Source organism: Lithobates pipiens, unplaced genomic scaffold (assembly GCF_037356315.1).
Source record: "Lithobates pipiens isolate NorthernLeopardFrog02 unplaced genomic scaffold, aLitPip1_a1.2 Scaffold_27, whole genome shotgun sequence".
Lineage (NCBI taxonomy): Eukaryota > Metazoa > Chordata > Amphibia > Anura > Ranidae > Lithobates > Lithobates pipiens.
The window spans coordinates 40,702,830-40,724,116 of record NW_027507788.1 but is presented as its reverse complement, the minus strand read 5'-3'; the positions used below and the strand labels follow the sequence as shown (position 1 = coordinate 40,724,116).

Genomic DNA, 21,287 nt, shown 5'->3' with positions numbered 1-21,287 from the left:
TTGGATGTGGGCCTGAAAGGACAGTTCATAATCTAGGGTTACCCCTAGCATTCTGGCATGTGGGGACGGACTAATAGCTGTGCCATTAATCTTGACAGAGAAGTCAGGGGAAGGGGCACATGTGGGAGGAAATATTAAGAGCTTGGGTTTAGATAGATTTAGTTTGAGGAGTGTGACATCCAGGCTGATATGTCTGTTAGTAAATCAGTGATGTGTGAGGACTGAGGAGACTGATGGGGTGAGCTGAGGGGCAGAGAGATAGATTTGGGTGTCATCGGCATATAAATGGTGTTGGAATCCATGGGAAGCTATCAGCTGACCCAGGGAGGACATGTAGATCGAGAATAGTAGAGGTCCAAGGACAGAACCTTGGGGGACCCCAATGGTAAGAGGAGTTGGAGCGGAGGAAGTGGAGTTGTAAGTGAACAGTGAAGGTGTGGTGAGATAGGTAAGATTCGAACCAATGGAGAGCACAGCAATGGATTCCAAGCAAATTGAGTTTTTTTTTTGAGGAGGTGATCAACTGTATCAAAGGCATCGGAGAGGTCCAAGAGTAAGAGTACGGAATAATGACCGTTGGTTTTAGCTGTTAGTAAGTCGTTTGTGAGTTTAAGGAGAGAAGTTTCTGTGGAGTGCTGTGGATGAAATCCAGACTGAAGGGGATCAAGAAGGTTATTCTCAATGAGGTGGTCGCTCAATCGGTTGTAAAAATGTTCAATGAGTTTGGAGGCAAAAGGGAGTAAGGAGATGGGTCTTATGCCGCGTACACACGGTCGGAGAATCCATCGGAGTGCGTCTTATCGGACCGTGTCGTCAGATAAACCGACTGTGTGTGGTATGCATCAGACTGATTCTGTCCGAATCTCCTTCGGACTCAATTTTCCAACATGTTGGAAATATTTCCCGACCAACTAGGCCGGTCGCACGTAATCCGATCATGTGTAGAGAATTTTGATCGGACCAAGTGCCACGCATGCTCAGATCAAATTCCTACATCAAAGCTATTGGCTACTAGCCTGAATGTAGTCCCATCGTAACGAAATTACGTCATCACGTTCTGAAAGATCGGATTTTTCGACAACTTAGTCCGACCGTGTGTATGCAACAGTTTCGGACACAATCCGTCAGACTAAATCTGACGGACAAAATCCGACAGATTTGGTTGGCAGAATCTCCGACCGTGTGTACAGGGGCTTAGGTTGCTAAGATTGGTGGGGTCCAGTGAGGCCTTTTTTGGTATGGGAGTGAAAATACAGCCACCTGATCTGTTATAGGCACTCGTCAAAAGTGCCAACTATGCCCACCTTTTCTGCCCCCTCCTCTATTCATAAATGCTGTACAATGAATGATACAATCAATGAAAAGCGATCTATGAATGGAGGACGGGCTGATGAATGAAAGGTCCACCCCCTCTTTACATAGAGCGCCACCAGCACAAGGTACACTTCTCTTTGAATGTAAGTACTGCCCCTTGTGCTGATTTAAAGAAAAAAGAAACTAAATGTAGGATTTAAGTAGAATGTAGTGCATTATTAATCATTATTAATCACTTTCTTGCTCAACTATGGGTTTATTGTATAAAAGTTATGCACAGACACATTGACCTCAACAGAGAAATCGTGTTGTATTTTGCAAAGGGGGCTTGTTTTAATGGACATTACAATTAAGCATCTTGGGCCAAGGTTCCCTTGCTGATGTCTCTTAAACCTACTGTATGCATACCTTTTATACACTAAACCTATGTTTGAGCAAGAGAACTATGTGAACCCATTCCACTGGAATTTCGTTGCTTATGTCAGAACTGAGTTCCAACGCTGCAGATACTCAAGCCTTTGGGTACATAGAGCCAGCAGGGATTTTGCTATTTGTGTGCTGATCTATTGATCAAGGCATTGTTATGGTCTCTATAAGAAAAATCATAGCATAGTTCCTGAGAATTGAGGTGCCTGAGCCTCTATAAAAGAAGCTTTGAAGTCTAAAGTGAAGTGAGCAGTGGTTGATTAAAATGGCGGACCTGACCCTAGATGTGGGGTGAAGACCCTGCACAAGTGTGGCAACACTAGTGGAGGGAATATATCTGCCTGATTTTAAATCCTAGGAAGGGGTAAAAGAAGATAGGCCTGCTGGGTAGAGTTGTGAGAACCATGCGTAAAGTTTACATCTGCAAAAGGATGGAACTGAGCCTCAAGCAAACTCTTCTCCCTCAGAGAACCCACTGTGTGTTACAGGACATAGCTTGGCATATTAGCTGGGTTTGTAGGCCTGTAGGTTCCCAATATTATGAGACCTGTCCAAGCTCTGAAGATATGTGTGAGATGTATCCCCTTCATTTCATCTATGGTTCTTTGGACTCATAATTGAAGATCTCCCAGGGGCAACCAGGTCCTACAATGCATGACACTGATCAATGACTTTATCATACAGAGCCCTCAAAGGGTTTATGTAAATGGGCAAATACTCAACGCATTTAGTTGCATTCTGCTTGCATTTGAGATCAAATTGAAATACTTATGAGTTATTTTACGGTGTTTTTTTTTTACTACCTTTTGAACTGCATATGCCTTTCTCTTAACCTGCATCAAACTTCTTCAAGTTGTTATCGCAGATCTGAAAAAGTTGTTCTGACATGATCAACTGTCCAAGTGCACAAGCTGTAAGGAAGGGTTGGCACCTACAAGTGCGTTCTTTTCCTTACACAAGCCAATAATTTTTTATGGGGTCAGTAGAGCTTTTCATTCCATAAAGTGGTTTTCTGACCTTGGTTAGAACGTTGCCTTACATCCAGAGACTCTTGTGCTCTGTTTAAAAGTTTATAAGTGCAATTTTAATAGCTTTCCGTATAAAAAAGGTTTTAACGCACTGTACAAAAACCTTGCTTCTATTCTGTCTATATTTGTACTTTTATTATTTATTTTATAAAAATAAAGTAAAATTATGGTACAATTGATTTAAGTATGGAATTAGCACATTTTAAAACCATTTTTTATTAAAGTTTTACTAAATCCACAACAGTAAAACCAGGATATGCAGTACAGCATGCTTGTTATATTCACTGTGGAGATTAATCCTGCTCATTGTGTAAAGAGGCTGTTTGATCCTGTCTTCTCTGATCCTCCCCCCTCCTCCACAGTCCCCAATCCATCTCCTGATAGTACAGAGCGTTGCACGTGCTCAGTTTGGTGTGTATTGCTAGAATTTTTTTTACCTGCATCGGCAAAAAAAATATGTTTTCTAGAGTGTTTCTGGTCCTCCTGGATGAGAGGTGGTATCATCAGCAGTACAATTGTGGCTTTACAAATGGTACCTGAGAACAAAGCATGTCTTGTTAAAGGGACCTCATGGAATCAGAGAATTCAGATACTAAGTGGTCATTTTGAAACAAACGTCTGTCATCTTTCCTCGTTGGCATATTCAAAGTGTTAGAAAAAAGCTTACCTGTTTCAAAGTATCTTTGTGTGTGAGTTTCCTCTTCAATGGAAGCTTTGATTCAGTCAATCTTATAATAGGTGAGTTTTTCAAGGAACTGTCATAATAAGTCAGGTCTGTATTGAATCCACATAGAGTTCTTCTCCCACTGCCAGTAGGAACAGAGCGAGTTTCCTGCTTCCTCTTACTCCTCTTACACCTGGTACACACGATCAGATTGTTGGCCAACCGAGCGTCTAATTTTTGTCAAAAGGGCGTGTGCCGGGATCTTGTCTTGCATACTAACGGTACACAATTGTCGACCAACAAACATGAACGAAGTGACGCACTACGAGGAATTTCAGCTCTTGAGCGCCACCATTTGGGCCCCTTCTGCTAATTTTGTGTTTGGTGAGCATAGATTCCGAGCATGCTGTTTGTACTTTCAACTTTTGTGTGATGGACTGCCAACAATCTGATCATGTGTACGAGGCTTCATTCTTATGGGCTTGCAGATGTAAATGGATGATCATCTGTATTAAATTGGCTTACGTCTGTTCAGATATGTTTTTTGTAAAAGCAACAAGGCTGCGCCCTTTTCTGTTTAGAAGGGTCTAAACAGATGTCATCTGTTTAGGTTCATTCTATTTAGAGCAGGGGTCTCAAACTTGTGGCCCTCCAGCTATTGCAAAACTAGAAGTCCCATCATACATCTGCCTGTGGGCGTCATGCTTGTAACTGTCAGCCTTGCAATGCCTCATGAAATTTGTAGTTTGGCAACATCTGGAGAGCCACCAGTTTGAGACCCCTGATTAAGGCCCCTTTCACACATGCGGACAGTATGTCCGTATTTCATCCATCCGTTTGCGGATTAAATACGGACATACATGCATCCCTGTGGGATAGCGGGTGTCTGCGGGTGAACATCCGCAGACACCCACTATTATCCGCCTCCTCAACTGTCCGATTCTGCAGACGGAGGAAAATCCCATTTTTCTATGCGTCTGCAGAGCGGATCGGATGAACACGGACAGACGGTCCGTGCTCATCCGATCCCCATAGAGGAGAGCGGAGAGCTGACAGGGCGGTCCCTGCACAGTGTGCGGAGACCGCCCTGTCCGGCGCCGGCTCAGCGGGGACAACGGAGCAATCCCCGCTGATCGAGCAGATCATCATGGGGCAGATCATCACTGATCCGCCCCGTGTGAAAGGGGCCTTAGATACATTTTTTGACAATAAACATATTTTTTGTTTATACCTTTGTCACCTTTGATTAGTGAAGCACTAACCCCCGAAAGAGCTGCTGGTTTTATTGGGCTTACCATTACCTTGTCTGCTTTTCCATCTAGGGATTCCCGTGGTAGATGGCCCAAAGAAATGTGGAAACTGACACTGAATCTTCTTTTGGGTTATTTATTTGAAACAAAAACAGAGTCTTTTAATAAAGGGTAGAGGGTTAGGAGTGAGTTCAGGTACTTTAGACGGCAAAAAATAAAGTAAGTCTCTTATAGGAAAATCCAGAGAATAGCAACCGTTTCACAACTGAATTTTACAACCCCCGGATAGACCTCCTCTCACTAGGCCTAGCAGCCGGTAGGGTGCTCGGTAAAGTCTCTGCCACAGACTTGTGATGTACACTTGAGCACAGGATGTTTGACAAAGACTTTGCCACAGACTTGTGATGTACACTTGAGCATTACTGAAGGATGTAGACAAATTTTAAAGAGCTATCATATGGTACTAGTATCTCTCAGCCGATCCGGCGATACCGTATGAGTGTTGACCCAGGTTGCGTCCTTCAATTAAGCTTCCAGGCTCCTTAAGAGAAGCCAGCCTTGCGCACGACCTTCTCCTGAAAAGTCCTTCCCTGGGGTTCTTCAGTTGCTGGGCCTCTCCCTTCAGATGAGACGGCACCGGACCACCCTTGGATCAGTAGGCCCCGAAATCCACTCGGGCCTGTCCCTGCAGTTGCATTGCCTTTGGCCAGCCAGCCCCGGGACTCTAAAATGCATGGTTCCGCACCCCAGGCCAGGAGGGCCATGGGGCTGGGTAAGGAGGACCACCAGAACCGAACAGACAGAAAATAGTTTCCGGAACCCCGAAGCACGTGATGTCGGTACCTTAAATACCACCTCTCAGAATGCACAGCAGGAGAACACTCCCACTGGGCTGGTTCCGAGAGAACAGTGGCATTCAATACACCCAGCTAAACTGCATTCTTACTCTTGCTGGAGGTGACAGTGACATCTGTGGTCAAGGAGAACCCAGTGAAACCCAGCTGGACTGGTACTGAAACCAGAAATTTAGAGAATAGTCCTGAAACCCAACTGTGGTTTCAGTCAAATTAACTTTGAAAAAAAAACCATAGCGCCTGCTCGTCAGGAGCCAGCGCTACATTAGTTTATTCACCAACTATAAAAAAAAAAGATGCAAAAATGGATGTAGACTGAACTGAAGACAGATGTGCAAACTGATTTGTGCAGACTGATCAGTATTCCTCAGTTTTTTTTTGTAGCAAAAACCTGACAGAACTGATGACACCTGTGTGAAAGGACCCCAAACCCTTTAAGGTGGATGATACTATGATTGTCTTATACTGAGAAATGTTAGAGAATGTTTGGAGGGCCAAATTGAATGCAGTTGGCTAGCTGCCTGGAGAATTTTCATATATGAGGAAGCCCCATAGGTTTTTCTATACATTAGGTACACCTGTCCACAGGGCTGGTGTAAGGATTTTTGACACCCTAGGCGAAACCTCATTTTGCCACCCCCATTGGTCCCCACCCCCTTTGCCCTGCCCATGTGACAGAAAACGCCGCTATAGTGGAAGCATCGGCTCTGCTTCCTCTATCGCTGGCTCAAGTGCTGAGCCTCTAATTACACTACCGGTCAGACAAAGCAGCTGCCTGAGACTGAGTTAGTTACAAGCTGCAGCCTACAGAGCATGCAGATGTGGAGGGAAACCAGCAACCGGGCGCCCCTAGGCAGCAGTGCACTCTAGGCGGCTGCCTAGTTTGCCTAGTGGTAGCTCTGGCCCTGCCTGTCCACAGTTGTGAGATTCTGTATGGTGGTGTTTAAAGGGTTTCTGGAGCCATGTGAACAATTGGTGAATGTGGTAAGCACCCCCAGCAGCTTTATAGTTTTTTTCACATTAAGGTGTGAAGAAAAATATAAATAAAGGCTTGAAAAGAAGAATGAACCCGATGATGCTGGGGCAACACCTACAGTATGTGCAGTGTCACAGAAGTAGGATTTCTTCCAATGTGCAGCATATATGCACACTGGTGTTAGTGGTGGAGGCACACTCCATAGTGCACTCCCAGTGCAGAGACCAAGCTGCCAGACAGCTCCACATCTAGTACTAATCTTGTCTCCTAATCCCGTGTTCATTTTGACAGCTTTTGATTGACTTGATTAAAACCCTGACTACTCTGATTCTCCTTATGTACTGTGCTTCACCTTCTGAAAACACAAATACATACAGTGGGGGTTATTTATGAAAGGCAAATCCACTTTGCACTACAAGTGCAAACTACAAATGCAAAGTGCATTTGAAATTGACTGAAAATGCACTTGTGCATTCGCTTTAAATCTGTGGGGTAGATCTGAAATGAGGGGAAGCTCTGCCAATTTTATCATCCAATCATGTGCAAGCTAAAATGCTGTTTTTTATTTTCCTTGCATATCCCCCTCGGATCTACAGCGACTGCACTACCAAGTGCACTTTCAGTGCAATTTCAAGTTCACTTTTCGTGCATTTGCGCGCAAGTGGATTTGCCTTTAGTAAATAACGCCTAGTGCACCTTTTTTTTTATAACCAGAGGAGAAAAATGCAAACAACAAAGGAAGCCTGTGTGTAAAAAAAAAATATGTATATGTGTGTGTGTGTATGTATGTTTGTATGTATGTATGTATGTGTAGCACTAACCCCCAAAGGAACCGCTGGTTAGATTGGGCTTACCGTTACCTTCTTTCTCCTCACTTCACTTCTAGGGGTGTCCCATGGTAGATGGCCCAGTAACTTGAAAGACTGACGACAGATCCACTTAAATTGATTTTATTTGCAAAAAAACGTAGACAATGAACAGTCTCATAAAATGGGATCAGAAAGTTGGAAAGGAAGTTCAGGTACTCTTAGCCCCCGTACACACGGTCGGAGAATCCGTCGGAATGTGTCCTATCGGAACGTGTTGTCGGATAATCCGACTGTGTGTGGTATGCATCGGACTGTTTCCGTCGGAATATCCGTCGGACCAAATTTTCCAACTTGTTGGAAATATTTTCCGACAAACTGGTCCAATAGGACATACTCCGATCATGTGTAGAGAATTCCGATCGGACAAAGTGCCACGCATGCTCAGATCAAATTCCTACATCAAAGCTATTGGCTACTAGCCTGAACCTAGTCCCATCGTAATGAAATTACATCATCACGTTCTGAAAGATCGGATTTTTTGACAACTTTGTCCGACCATGTGTATGCAACAGTTTCGGACACAATCCGACAGACAAAATCCAATGGACAAAATCCGACAGATTTGGTTGGCAGAATGTCCAACCATGTGTACGGGGGCTTAGTGTCAAAGTCAATATTGAAGAAGTTGCTTACTTTGACTGCAGCCAGAGAATAGCCATTTGCAACTAGATGTTCACTCAGGTTGGACAGTCCCTCTATGACAAGGCCTAGCAGCCAATAAGGTGCTTACTCAGGAACAAGTCTCTGCCACAGACGTTGTTGTAGAACATACAAGGATAAGTCTCTGCCACAGACGTTGTTGTAGAACACGTAGGAAAACTAAACTTGTAGAACACTTGTGTGATACCTGGATCTTTCAGCCAGCTTGGCAATATCCATGAGACTGGATTCTCTTGGATACTTCAGCTCCTCCAGGCTCTTGCTAAGAAACCAACCCGTACGTGACCTTCTTTTGAAGAGTCCTCCCCTGGAACGCTTGAAGTTACTGGGTCTCTCCCAAACCGGAGACGGCACCCAAACACCTCAGAATCCTTCTTTAGTTTCCTTGCCTCGGGCTAGCCAGCCCAGAGACAACAAGATCGGGTGGATCCGCACCCCAGAACCATAGCCTTCCTGGGGGCTGGTCAGGAGGACCAGGACCATGAAGTCAGTACATCCTTCTGGACCGGAACCCCGAACCACGTGACAACCGCATCTTAAATACCCTCTCCCAGAAAGCACAAAAAGAGCGCCACTCCCACTGGGCAGGCTCCGAGAGAGTAACTTAAGCCCCCAACCAGACCATAGTTCCATGCCTACCAGAAGAGACAGTGCCCCCTGTGGTCAGGCTGAACATCTCATAGTCCAGTTAGACTGATGCTGAAGTCCAAATTTTGACAATTGTACCCAAACCAAACTGTAGTTCAAGTGTAACCTTAAGTTTGAAAAACACATAGCGCATGCTCTTCAGGAGCCGGCGCTAAATATAATATTAATAATAAGAATAATAATTACATGAATATAAAAAAATAAATAAATAAATAAAGATAGAATGTGCTTGATCTAAGTTTTACAATCTTATGCCAGAATTTCGGCCAGCAAAAGACAGATGAGAGCTTTTCATCTGAAAATGCGACCGTGTGTAGGCTCCATCGGGATTTAGCTGTCCGAATTTCCACCAGCAAAAAATTTATAGCATGTTCTCAATTTTCCAGACTGAAAAACTTTCGGAAATTCCGATAGTGGGTATGCAATTCCGACACGCAAAAACTCACCCATGCTCAGATGGAGCATGGAAGCTATTGGCAACTGGCTATTGAACAGCTGGATACATTAAATAGTTTTGATGATCAGTACAGTTTTACTAACACAAACCAAAGCTGTGCAATTGTATTTATGCATTAAAAGAGATATATTGACTTTTTTTAAATTGTAGAATCATACTTACCTAGGTGGATTCCGCAACATCGGTCCGATGCTGCATCTGTTCCCTGCTGGCTCTAACACTGATAATTGAGTGATCAAACACTGCTGATCGCTCAGTCCACAGGGCTCACTGGAGTGCTGGGCCGGTTCGGGCTCTCAGTGAAACAGAGAAAAATGGGGGACCATCTGGAAATAAAATCAAGGAACACGACATACATTGATCCAAGGAGCTTCACTGAGCACCTTGGATCAATGTATGGGGTTTATTTACTAAAGGGAAATCTACTCTGCACTACAAGTGCACTACAAGTACACTTGAAAGTGCACTTGTAAGTGCAGTTGCTGTAGATCGTTGTAAATCTGAGGGGTAGATCTGAAATGAGTGGAAGCTCCGCTGATTTTATCATCCAATCATGTGCAAGCTAAAATGCTGTTTTTTATTTTCCTTGCATGTCCCCCCTTGGATCCACAGCAAGGCCACTTCCAAGTGCACTTTTGGTGGACTTTTAAGTGCACTTGCAGTGCACTTGTAGTGCAAAGTGCATTTGCCTTTAGTAAATAGCCCCCTATGTCATGTTCCTTGATTTTCAATAAACTTTTTTGATTTTATTTCCGCCATTTTTCTCAGTTTTAATTGGATTTCTCTGCCCCTGCATTCTTCCAGCAGCTCATCAGATCCCACCAGGCGACTTTGAGTGGTGTGTACCCAGCTCTTTCTCTCATCAGGCTCTCAGCAGCTCACTGAGAGGCTGAGCCAGGTGCTGGTCCAGGCATGTGGGCATTTCCCAACTTCATTATCATGATCTTGCCTGTGCCTGGACCGCCTCTGTGACATCAGCCGACAGCGGGATTCAGCCTGCTTTCTGTTGAAAACGGGCCACAAAGATCTGCAATCCTGTGGTGCACAGGAGAAGTACAGCCAAACGAACTTTGGCTGTACTTCTCCTTTAAGGTTTTCTTTTTTTTCAGGCATTAGGGGATAATATATACTAAATATGATCATACATATTAATCACATGCATACATACAATATATTTTATTATGTCCTTTAAGTAAAGTAAAACAGCCACATGTGTTGCAATGTGACTGTATAATCTTTCTATATTTACTAACAACTATGCATAGAAAGGGTGTAGCTGAGTGGATTTACAGGGAACAAGTTGTTAATGTTTCAATCACACTACACAAGTGCAAAGTAAAGAAGTCTGGAAGAGACATTGCACAATCAGATTGTTAAAACTGTTGCCATGTTAATGCCAGACACACGCCTTACAATGTCTTCATTTAGGGATCATTCAGATGGGTGATTAATCCCCTTCTCGGTGCAGAGACACTGGAAGATGTGTGTGCATCCACCAAGAGCTGTATGCAGGCAGCCCACTGGAAGATGCGTGTGCATCCACCAAGAGCTGTATGCAGACAGCCCACTGGAAGATGTGTGTGCATCCACCAAGAGCTGTATGCAGGCAGCCCACTGGAAGATGCGTGTGCATCCACCAAGAGCTGTATGCAGACAGCCCACTGGAAGATGTGTGTGCATCCACCAAGAGCTGTATGCAGGCAGCCCACTGGAAGATGCGTGTGCATCCACCAAGAGCTGTATGCAGGCAGCCCACTGGAAGATGCGTGTGCATCCACCAAGAGCTGTATGCAGACAGCCCACTGGAAGATGTGTGTGCATCCACCAAGAGCTGTATGCAGGCAGCCCACTGGAAGATGTGTGTGCATCCACCAAGAGCTGTATGCAGGCAGCCCATAGAACTGAATGAACCTGCACCGGCTGCACGGACACAATCACATGTATAGATTGGCATGCAGGCAGGAGCGGGTGCATGGATCCAAATGCATTGGACTTTTGGATTTAACAGAACTGCTTTTCCCTTCATAAAATGAATAGGAACGCTAAAGCAGATTGAAGCGGGATAATGCAGCTTATAAATAGGTCTAAGGCAGGTTGGATTTAGGCCAGAAGCTCCTGTGAAAGAAGGATTTCAAAAGCATCTCAAACCTCAATTGCAAGGTAAGGGCACCTGAAAGCATGCTACATCTTGCCAGCTATACAATCCCTTTGGGTTATTAGTATTATTATACAGGATTTATATAGCGCCAACAGTTTGGGCAGAGTTTCAGATATAAATGGAGAAAGTGTAAGAAATAAAGGCAGATTATAACATTGCCTCAATAGTATTAGGACTCATTTGCATTTGCGGACAGGAGGGCAGGGATGATAAAAATAGGTGGTTGAACCTTGGTTTTACTCTCTCTCGATCAACCACCTCAAAATAACATGACAGCCCTTATGAAGTTGAACAAATGCCATGGTGGTTGCTAAATTTTTAACCCTGTGGCATTGAGCAGGCAGTACTGCCACCGAATGCAACCCATTTAACATCAAGCTAGGTTTACAGTTGTGGCGCAGTATTCTTATAAAAAAAAAAAAAAACAGTTCGGCTGTAAAACAAAAAAAAGGCATTTAGGAGGTGACGCTATCTCTTTCCTAATGTCTGTCAGCCACTCCTCTAGCGTTCTTTGAAATGCAACCTACTGCCAGGGTTGCCAACCACCAGTAAATTTACTGACAATGTGTAAAAATCTGTGACTTTTTTTTACAACTGCCAGTAAATATCAGAGGCTGATAATTTAATGCTGTTTTGACTTTTTACGTGTAAATAAAGCAAATGATTTTGTTTTAGGTACTGTCAGTGTTTCCATATCATGTTTATACTGTTTATATATTCACTGTGTTAGTTTTCAACAGTTTTTCAAGAGTTCTGTAATTTCTCAGGTTGTCAGTAAGAAATGTGCTCCGCCAGTAAATTTTAAATGTTTTGTCAGTAAAAAATGCTGCTGATCACTTTTCAGAGACTAACACAAGTGTAAACAAGCTCATACTGTATTCCATAACCTGAAATGACAATTCTGGGCTATAACATGCTGTGGCTACAGAATGCCACTAGATGGTGCTGATATCAAATGTTCTTAACAAAGTGGAATTTGTACATAAAGATGGTACATTGCAAGAGAGAAAAATAAGAATAGACTGGTAGAAACCTAAGGCTGCTAGCAATATACTATACAAATTATTATTTTCTTATATATATCACTCTTGAAAAATTAAGTGGCACAAAAAAACTAAACTATTATTAAAGTAAAAAAAAACAAAGAGAAATAACTTATACTGTGGAGGGTCTTGGCCAGACCTTTAGGTGTTTGAGTTGTAAGAAATGACAATGAGCTTAATTATGTTGGGGGAAAAAAATTAGAAAAGTAGGCTTATGTAATTTGATGAGACTTTCGTTTTAACTGCAATTAATAAGTTCATAATTAATTTCAAGGAGAGATGATCAATTTTAGAATAGGAACACGTGATGGTGGCACGATAGCACTTCAAATACTAATATTCTATGGGAAAAAGCCTGGTATAGATTAATTAATGTGTCCCATCAAAAACATTTTAAGGTAACATAGTGCATTGACCTTGTGTTGCATACAAGTACCTTTGTTATTTGTCAAAGGTATTTCTTGTCCCTATGGAGCCCACCTAGGCCCAGGCTGCAGAGCCCAGGCTGCAGATAGCACTGTCCTAGCATAGCTCCCAACTGTCCCTGATTTTGAGGGGCTGTCCCTGATTTGGAACAAAGTCCCTGTGTCCCTCTTTCCTCCTCATTTGTCCCTCATTTTGTTCTGATCTATCTAGTTGTATATAAAATGCATTACTTCTCTATCAAAAAGTGTTTCCCAGGTTTAAACCTTTTCATCCCATTTCTAAATTGCTACATTTGTAAATTCCAAAATCTAAAATAAAGGAATCGTAGTGGTAAAAAAAAAACACTTGTGGGTTTAACCAATCATTTTTTTTGTACAAAGGGGTGTGTGGCAGGGGGCGTGTCCTATGCCTGCATACTTTTGCTAATAGGTGTCCCTCATTCCCATCTCAGAAAGTTGGGAGGTATGGTTCTAGGCCATAGGGGATCTCCACCTCTAGGTACCCAAGTGACAGATTTTACAATTCTAGATCATCCTGACAGCGCGCAACAGGATGAACAAATAAACAGGTTTGTCATTTCTCCCAACCATAGAGATGCAGATGTTATAGATTTTTAATTTGCAAATTATTCCATCATTTACTGCTATGTAGAAAAATTGATGGTCTCTTATAGCAGCTGTTACAGAATAGCACAGCTGTCATTTTTTCAGGAAGAGCATCAGAAAATATATTCTCATTACGAACAGGATGTAATGATGGCCGAGTAATCAAACCAAAAATATGGTTTATGCCTTTAAATGGATGGATGCATCTGCTTTCCTGGTTAGGCTAAATTTAGTTTTTGACTTTGCTGTACTCAGTCAAGTGGTGAGCTGGTCCTAGATTTGGTCAGGTTTCCCTAAGCTTAGTGGTTGATTTCTCTTGCCTAAGTGCCCGTTCACACAGGGGCGACGCGACTTGCAGCGCGACTCACAGACGCAACCTGCACACGACTTCAGCAGTGACTTGCAAAATGACTACTGTATAGAAGTCAATGCAAGTCGCCTGAAGTCGCCCCAAAAATAGTACAGGAACCTTTCTCTAAGTCGGAGCGATTTGAGTCGCTCCTATTAGAACGGTTCCATAGTACAGAACGGAGTGTGATTTGTCAGGCGGTAGTGTAAACGGGCACTACCTCTGGAAAAGGTTTCCAGAGATACAGCAGGAGGGCCAACCATTGAAGTTATGAATACTTATTTGTTCTCAGCCAATCCCTGGGAGGGGTATCCAGAAGGTGGCTGAGAGAGGTTTGGAAGGCTTGCTCGGAGTGTTCTTGATTTGCCCCCGGGATGCAGCCTGTGTACTGGAATTGCTATTTGGGCTCAGCATGTGCTTGGCTGAGGGCCTAAAGCACTTCTGATTGACAGACATTTGCTGTAGGTCACCACCTGTGAAGGTTTGCCTGGAAAAGGACCCTTTTTATTAATTTCTTACAGCAGAGTGTTGCATGGAGGCTGGGAGGCAGACAGCTCTCCTTCGTGAGCAAGACTTTGACTTTGAATCCCGGGTGTGCATGTGCTTTGGAAAGTAAGGGCCAGAGGTTGCTGTGAGGACCGGGATTTCTTGCATAGAGTCCCAGATTAACTGGCCATCCGCTTCTACCCACAGCAAAGACTGTTATAAGCGGATTTTGTCTAAGGTTTGTATTCCCTTTAATTTGTCCTGAGGTTTTGAAGTATCCTGCACCTGTGCTCATTTGCTGTTTTCTGCAATAAATCTAAAAAGACATCCCCTAGACTTAGCCTACATTTGTTGGTGAGCTTGAAACTGTATCTGGGTCTAGAAGCTTCTGTACTCTAACAAGGGAGACCTGGGTCAGTTCTGAGCAGCCCCTTCAGGGGTGAACAGTTCACTTTCCTTACAATTACAGTTAAGATGTACTAAATGTAAAATAATCTGTATACACCCTACCCAATAACAGCAACTATTGCTATTGACCCTTAGTGGTTTTTAATAGTAGGTTGTCTAAATTTACACTGAAACTGTTTTTGGGTAACCAGACATTTTTGGATGGTCAACATGTACAGCCCACATCTTCTATAAAAGTTCACACATAATTGGGTCGTATGTGCTTATTAAATGTTTATTGTGATTACCAGTACTGTTAATTTAGTTATTGGGGTCATTTTGACTTTCTACAGTCAAACTTTGTACTTTTGAGTTGTTCTTGAATCTGTATGCCTGTGCAACAGAAAAGAAAATATATCAGTTTATAGTTATAATACATATACATTTTACAATTTTGTGTCTCTTTAAAAATGCTGCAAGTACAGAAAAATACCAGTTGATCCTGCCATAAATCCCATGAGCTTCTAATTTCCTGCAGTGAGCGAACAATGCTGATTTTCTGAAATCTCAAGCACTGTGATCAGTCTTTCCCTGCTAGACACAAAACACAGCCTCTTCTCCACATCACCATAACCCGAGAGAGGTGTTTTGTAGTCAAGAAGGGAGAACTGGAAAGAGCTTGTGGGTAGATACAGATTGGTGCGGCAGCAGAAAACACTCAGAGTCCCAGTGCAGGGAAACAGAAATATATTGGAACTGAATTTTGATAATACAGAAAAGGCCCGGTAGCAACTCGGCCGGGAGCATTCGCAGCATGAAACAGCAATGTGTCAGTAGAAGTAGGCTTCAAGGTGAGCCGAACGTGTCTGTCTGAAGGGGTGGAATGTGGCCTGTCTGGTCAGTACCCAAGTGGGGAGGCTTCCAGATACAGTGGCGTGTCTCTGCATTTTTTCCTACTCCTCTAAAATGTTTCCCTGACGCTACATACTTTCCCTGGCAGATAGGTAACCTGTCCTTCCTTTAGCCACATGTGAAATGCGTGCCAAGCCTGGGAGCCAAGGTCTTCAATAGACTTCAATAGCCTGAACCAAAACAGCCACCAGAATCACATGAGGCACCAGCATCCAATCGGATAGTTGCTCCCTGTGACCCAGGAAACCATAGAGGAGCTAAGTTCCTCTTGACTTCCTGTCTCTCTGCAATGCCGGTGCGGTTGAGTGCCACCTGCAGTGGAGACAGCAGACTGCACCTGCCTACAGGCTGACAACAGGGGAAGAGGTGTCTCTGTCACTAGGTTACTAGATTACCCTCTTAATTTGTCTTGATGCCAATAGTCACAAAGCAATAGGAAATCCCAAATCTTACACATGACACTGTGGGTAGTGCCAATGTCACACTTATGATCCTGTGACAGACCTAGCTGGGACCGAGGCTCTTGGAGGGGACTGAATGGGAGCCTCTTGCCTTGTGATTATAGACCCTCGCATTTGGAGGAACGGTGCTCTTTGTGAGCTGTATGCCTGGGGATCCCTGAGGTGGTTTTACTTGGATTCGGGTCTGTGTCCCCCCCCCCCCCCCAAGACACACAGACTCTGGAAATGTAAATGTCATGTTAGCAATAGACTGAATCACACTATTGGGACACAAACTCTTAGATGCTAATATCATCAACTCCAGCCACCTGTCTGTTGTCTTGTATAATGTAAATGAGTCTAGTCTGGCTTGACACAGATTCTAAAGAATATTTCACCAATTGTTGTTTTGTTGTTTGTGCTAATTAACCTGTAATTGAATGAAGGAGTCCAGTGTTGATTAGATAATTAGCTCATGCTAATTAGGTTAGGTTTTAGTCACCCCGCTGTATATATTTTGTGTGAGATCTCAAATAAAGGTCTTTTTTCTGATGTACTCCAAGACTGATGTTGTCTAGTTCTTGGGGGTTCCTATAGCCAGATCCATTGGTCTTGTGTTCCAGGACTTAGGAAGCGGTATACTGACGGAAGCACTCAAGCGGAGTGTGGGGGACGTTCCGTCACAGATCCCATTACTGGTTAGAAGTCATCTGCAAGAGGATCCATAGAATTTTCAGGGAGAACATTTACTATCTTTGTATGTGTCAATCTCTCACCAGCTCGCTTCAGAGTGTAGGTTGCTGGCAATGCGAGTGTTTCACCTTTTGTGCTGTGTTCTCCATAACAAATCTTCTGCTGGCAAATTCTCAACAGCAAAGTGATTGCAAGTGTGATATAAATCTTGCAATAGGGTCACCTGTTGCCCAGACAACTGTTTAAGAGTAATCTCAGTAGAGGGCAAATAGTTTCTCAATGTAACGAGTACAGCAGAAAATAAACACGAGTTTTAACCCTTCCCTATCCAACATGTAAATAAAAAAAGTTTTTGTACACAAACATTTTAACACCAACTTGCAATTAAATGTCCAGTTATAAAACACTATTGAAAGTCATTTTGAATGGTCTAACCCACTTCTTTCTGTTGTTTTTTAGACCTACACCAATGGACCATATCCAAGTTATCCTATCTCAGGCAACAATGTTGTCTACCAGCCATATACCATTCAACCAGGTCCTCCTGCACCTTCTTACATAATAGAGAGACGACGTGAGTATCAGTTCTATTGATGTTAAGTATTGAAATGCTGAGCATGCACAAATAATGGTTACAAACACAGAAACCGACTAACATTGATATTTAGGAACAAATTGGTTTACTCCCTTATTCCCATAGTTCACAAACCAGACATGTTCACCCTTGTACCAGCTAAAAAAAAAAAGATTCTTAACATGGATTGACCATTACTAAATCAAACAAATAATGTACAGTAAATGTCCCTTTACTGGTGCTTTCATTGGTCTTGGATCTCTCTTGGATCTTGCATTATTTTTGCTGCTGAAGATCATATTTTTTATTTAAATCATTGTTCTTGTGCAAAATAGGAAATAATCTGCAAGAATATAAAGTTCTAGGAGAAGAGGGGGTATTTTGTGACAATTTGTAATCGTCAAAATCCCCCTATCTTATACCTTTCTTCATAGGCGTGCACACGGGGTGTCAGGCATGTACTGGCCATTGGGACTACCGGGAGTTTCCCGGTGGGCTGATGGCTCAGTGGGCCACTCTGTTGTAAGGGGGCTGGTGATGGGACACTCTGATGTAAGGGGGCTGCTCATGGGACACTCTGACGTAAGGGGTGCTGATGGGACACTCTGATGTAAGGGGGCTGGTAATGGGACACTCTGATGTAAGGGGTGCTGATGGGACACTCTGTTGTAAGGGAGTGCTGATGGGATACTCAAAATGTAAGTGGGCCGGTCCAGAGCCAAATTTCTGTCCCAGTCCAGCCCTGCGGGGTGTGCCTGCATGCTGGCTGTCTCCCGAGTTCTCCTGTGAAATGCTGCAAGAGAGTGTATAGCGCTTTCACATTGAGCAGATCGCCAGGCTAACGTCACTACTTGCAGAGACTAGCTGTCAAAACTCAGCGGTGATGTCGGTGGTGGGTGGGACCAAACAGCTAGTATATCAAACACAAGCCAATGGGATAGGGGATGGGCGGGTCGCTCCGTGTATGTGGCTCTGCCCCTTTCGATCAGCTATCATACACCAGCCAACGGAATAGGGGCTGGGTGGGCCGCTCTGTGTATGTGGCTCAGCCCCTTTCTTAATGGCTTCCCGACCACCTCACTCCAATGTATGTTGGCAGAAGGGCACGTACAGGCAGAATCACGTACCTGTACGTTGCCCTTTAAGAGGCGGTGGAGGCGTGACCTGCGGGAAGCTCCGTGAGACTCGATCGCTGCGGGGATACCCGCGATCGCCTCACAGAGAGGAAGAACGGGGAGATGCTAAAGTAAACAAGCATCTCCCTGTTCTCCCTAGCAACAGTGACACTGATCTCTGCTCCCTGTGATTGGAGCAGAGATCAGTGATGTGTAAAACACAGCCACACCCCCCACAGTTAGCAACACGCCCATGGGACACACTTAACCCCTAGTGGTTAACCCCTTCACTGCCAGTGTAATTTACACAGGAATCAGTGCATTTGCATAGCATGTGTCTGCCTTAATGTCACAGTCACAATAAAAATCGCTGATCGCCGCCACTAAAAATGCCATAAAACTATCACCTATTTTGTAAACACTATAACTTTTGCATAAACCAATCAATAATCGCTTATTGCGATTTTTTTTTACCAAAAATATGTAGAAGACTACGTATCGGCCTAAACTGAGGAAAAAAATATTTTTTTTATACATTTTTGGTGGATATTTATTATAGCAAAAAGTAAAAAAGAATGCATTTTTTTCAAAATTGTCGCTCTTTTTTTGTTTATAGCGCAAAAAGGAAAAACTGCAGATGTGATCAAATACCACCAAAAGAAAGCTCTATTTGTGGGGAAAAAGGACGTCAATTTTGTTTGGGAGCCACGTCGCACGTCCACGCAATTGTCAGTTAAAGCGACGCAGTGCCGAATCGCAAAAAGTGCTCTGGTCAGGAAGGGGGTAAATTCTTCCAGGGTTGAAGTGGTTAAGCAGTCCAATCATTGGCTGGTGTTTGATAGCTGATAGAAAGGGGACGGAGCCACACCTCCTATCTCATTGGCTGGTGTATGATAGCTGTTTGGTTCCACCAACGCCCAACATCACCTCTGAGTTTTGACAGCTAGTCTCTGCAAGCAGTGACATTACATGACAGTCTAACGCACTTAGTGGCTCTTACAAGCCTGGCGATCTGCTCAATATGAAACTCATCCTCTTCTCAATCAGTGCCAAATAATGCCACCTGTCAGTGCCAATCAGTACCAACCAATGCCACCCATCAGTGCCACCTGCCAGTGCCAATCAATGCCACCCATCAGTGCCAATCAGTTCCACCTGTCAGTGCCAATCAATGCAAACCAATACCACCTTTCAGTGCCAATCCGTGCCACCTGTCAGTGCCAACCAATGCCACCTATCAGTGCCACCTGTCAGTGCCAACCAATGTCACATATCAGTGCCAATCAATGCCACTTATCAGTACCAATCAGTGCCACCTGCCAGTGCCAATCAGTGCCAACCAATGCCACCTATCAATGCCACCTGGCAGTGCCAATAAAGGAACCTAATCAGTGACAACCAATGCCACCTATCAGTGCCACCTGTTGATGCCAATCAGTGCCAACCAATGGCACCTATCAGTGCCACCTGTCAGTGACAATCAGTGACAATCAATGCCACCTGTCAGTGCCAATCAGTGCTACCGGTCAGTGCTGCCAATCAGTGCCAACCAATGCAATCTATCAGTGCCAATCAGTGCCGCTTATCGGTGCCAATCAGTGCTTCCAAACAGTGCCACCTATCAGTGCCAATCATTGCCACCTATCAGTGCCCATCAGTGCTGCCAATCAGTCTTGCCTATCAGTGCCTATCACTACCACCTATCAGTGCCAACCAATGCCACCAATCAGTGACCATCAGTGCTGCTAAACAGTGCTGCATATCAGTGCCCATCAGTGCTGCCAAACTGAGTGCAGGGATGGGGAAATGAACTCAGCAGCCAGGCACATTGTCCATGGGGGGGGGGGGGGGGGGCAGGTGGGGCACAACTGAAATCTGTTGATGTCACATGCCAATTTTTAGTATTATAGGTAATCACCACATTACTATTTATAATAAACTACTGGAGGTAAAATAAAAAAGTGTCAGTAAAAGGCCTGCCGCTGAGCAGTGTTATGTGTTCCCACACCACAAAAAGAAAAAAAAAGTGCAGCGCTAACTTACTGATCAATAACTTAAAGTGGTTGTAAAGTCATTTTGGGGACTTTTACCTACAGGAAAGCCTATAATAAGACTTACCTGTAGGTAAAAAAAAATATCTCCTCTCTCCCCTCGCAATGTGCCGCTGACTGCAGCGGCGCATGCGCACAGGGGATTCCCGGCTGTAAGTCCGGCAGACGCTGGACCCTGCCGGAAAGAAATCTCCCGCGCGCCTGCGCGGGAGCGACGATATCACACCATTATAGCACTTTGGACTTTTTATTTTTTAGATTGTTACATTTAATTCTATATGTTTTAGTTACTATAATAATGTGATTTTTAGCACTTTAAGTAAAATTTCCGCCACCCTTGCTAAGTCCATGTCTTTATGGACCTTGCTTTGTGCACTAGTGAACAGTCATATTGGAACAAGAAGATGCCATCCCCCAACTGTTCCCACAAAGTTGGGAGCATGAAATTGTCCAAAATGTCTTGGTATGCTGACGCCTTAAGAGTTCCCTTCACTGGAACTAAGGGGCCAATCCCAACCCTTGAAAAACAATCCCACACCGTAATCCTCCTCCACAAAATGATTTGGATCAGTGCACAAAGCAAGGTCCATAAAGACATGGATGAGTTTGGGGTGGAGGAACTTGACTGGCCTTCACATTAGAGTGGAGACTTCGAGCCAGGCCTTCTCATTCAACACCAGTGCCTGATTTCACAAATGCGCTTCTGGGAGAATGATCAAAATTCCCGTGGCGTAGACACACTCCTAAACCTTGTGGACAGCCATCCCAGAAGAGTTGATACTGTTACAGCCGCAAAGGTTGGGCAAACCCAATATTGAACCCTACAGACTAAGACTGCGATGCCATTAACCACTTCAGCCCCAGACCATTTTGCTGGTCAAAGACCAGACCACTTTTTGCGA

General features: G+C 43.9%; 1 protein-coding gene across 1 annotated transcript in view; it reads left to right on the top strand.

Moving 5' to 3' along the window:
- The window catches only part of TMPRSS13 (transmembrane serine protease 13), a 164,496-nt gene that overhangs the window by 52,531 nt on the left and 90,678 nt on the right, over positions 1-21,287 (top strand). Inside the window, exon 2 of the mRNA XM_077456863.1 lies at positions 17,105-17,219. Coding sequence (XP_077312989.1) covers positions 17,105-17,219 — 115 coding nt within the window. The remainder of the gene's footprint in view (positions 1-17,104; positions 17,220-21,287) is intronic.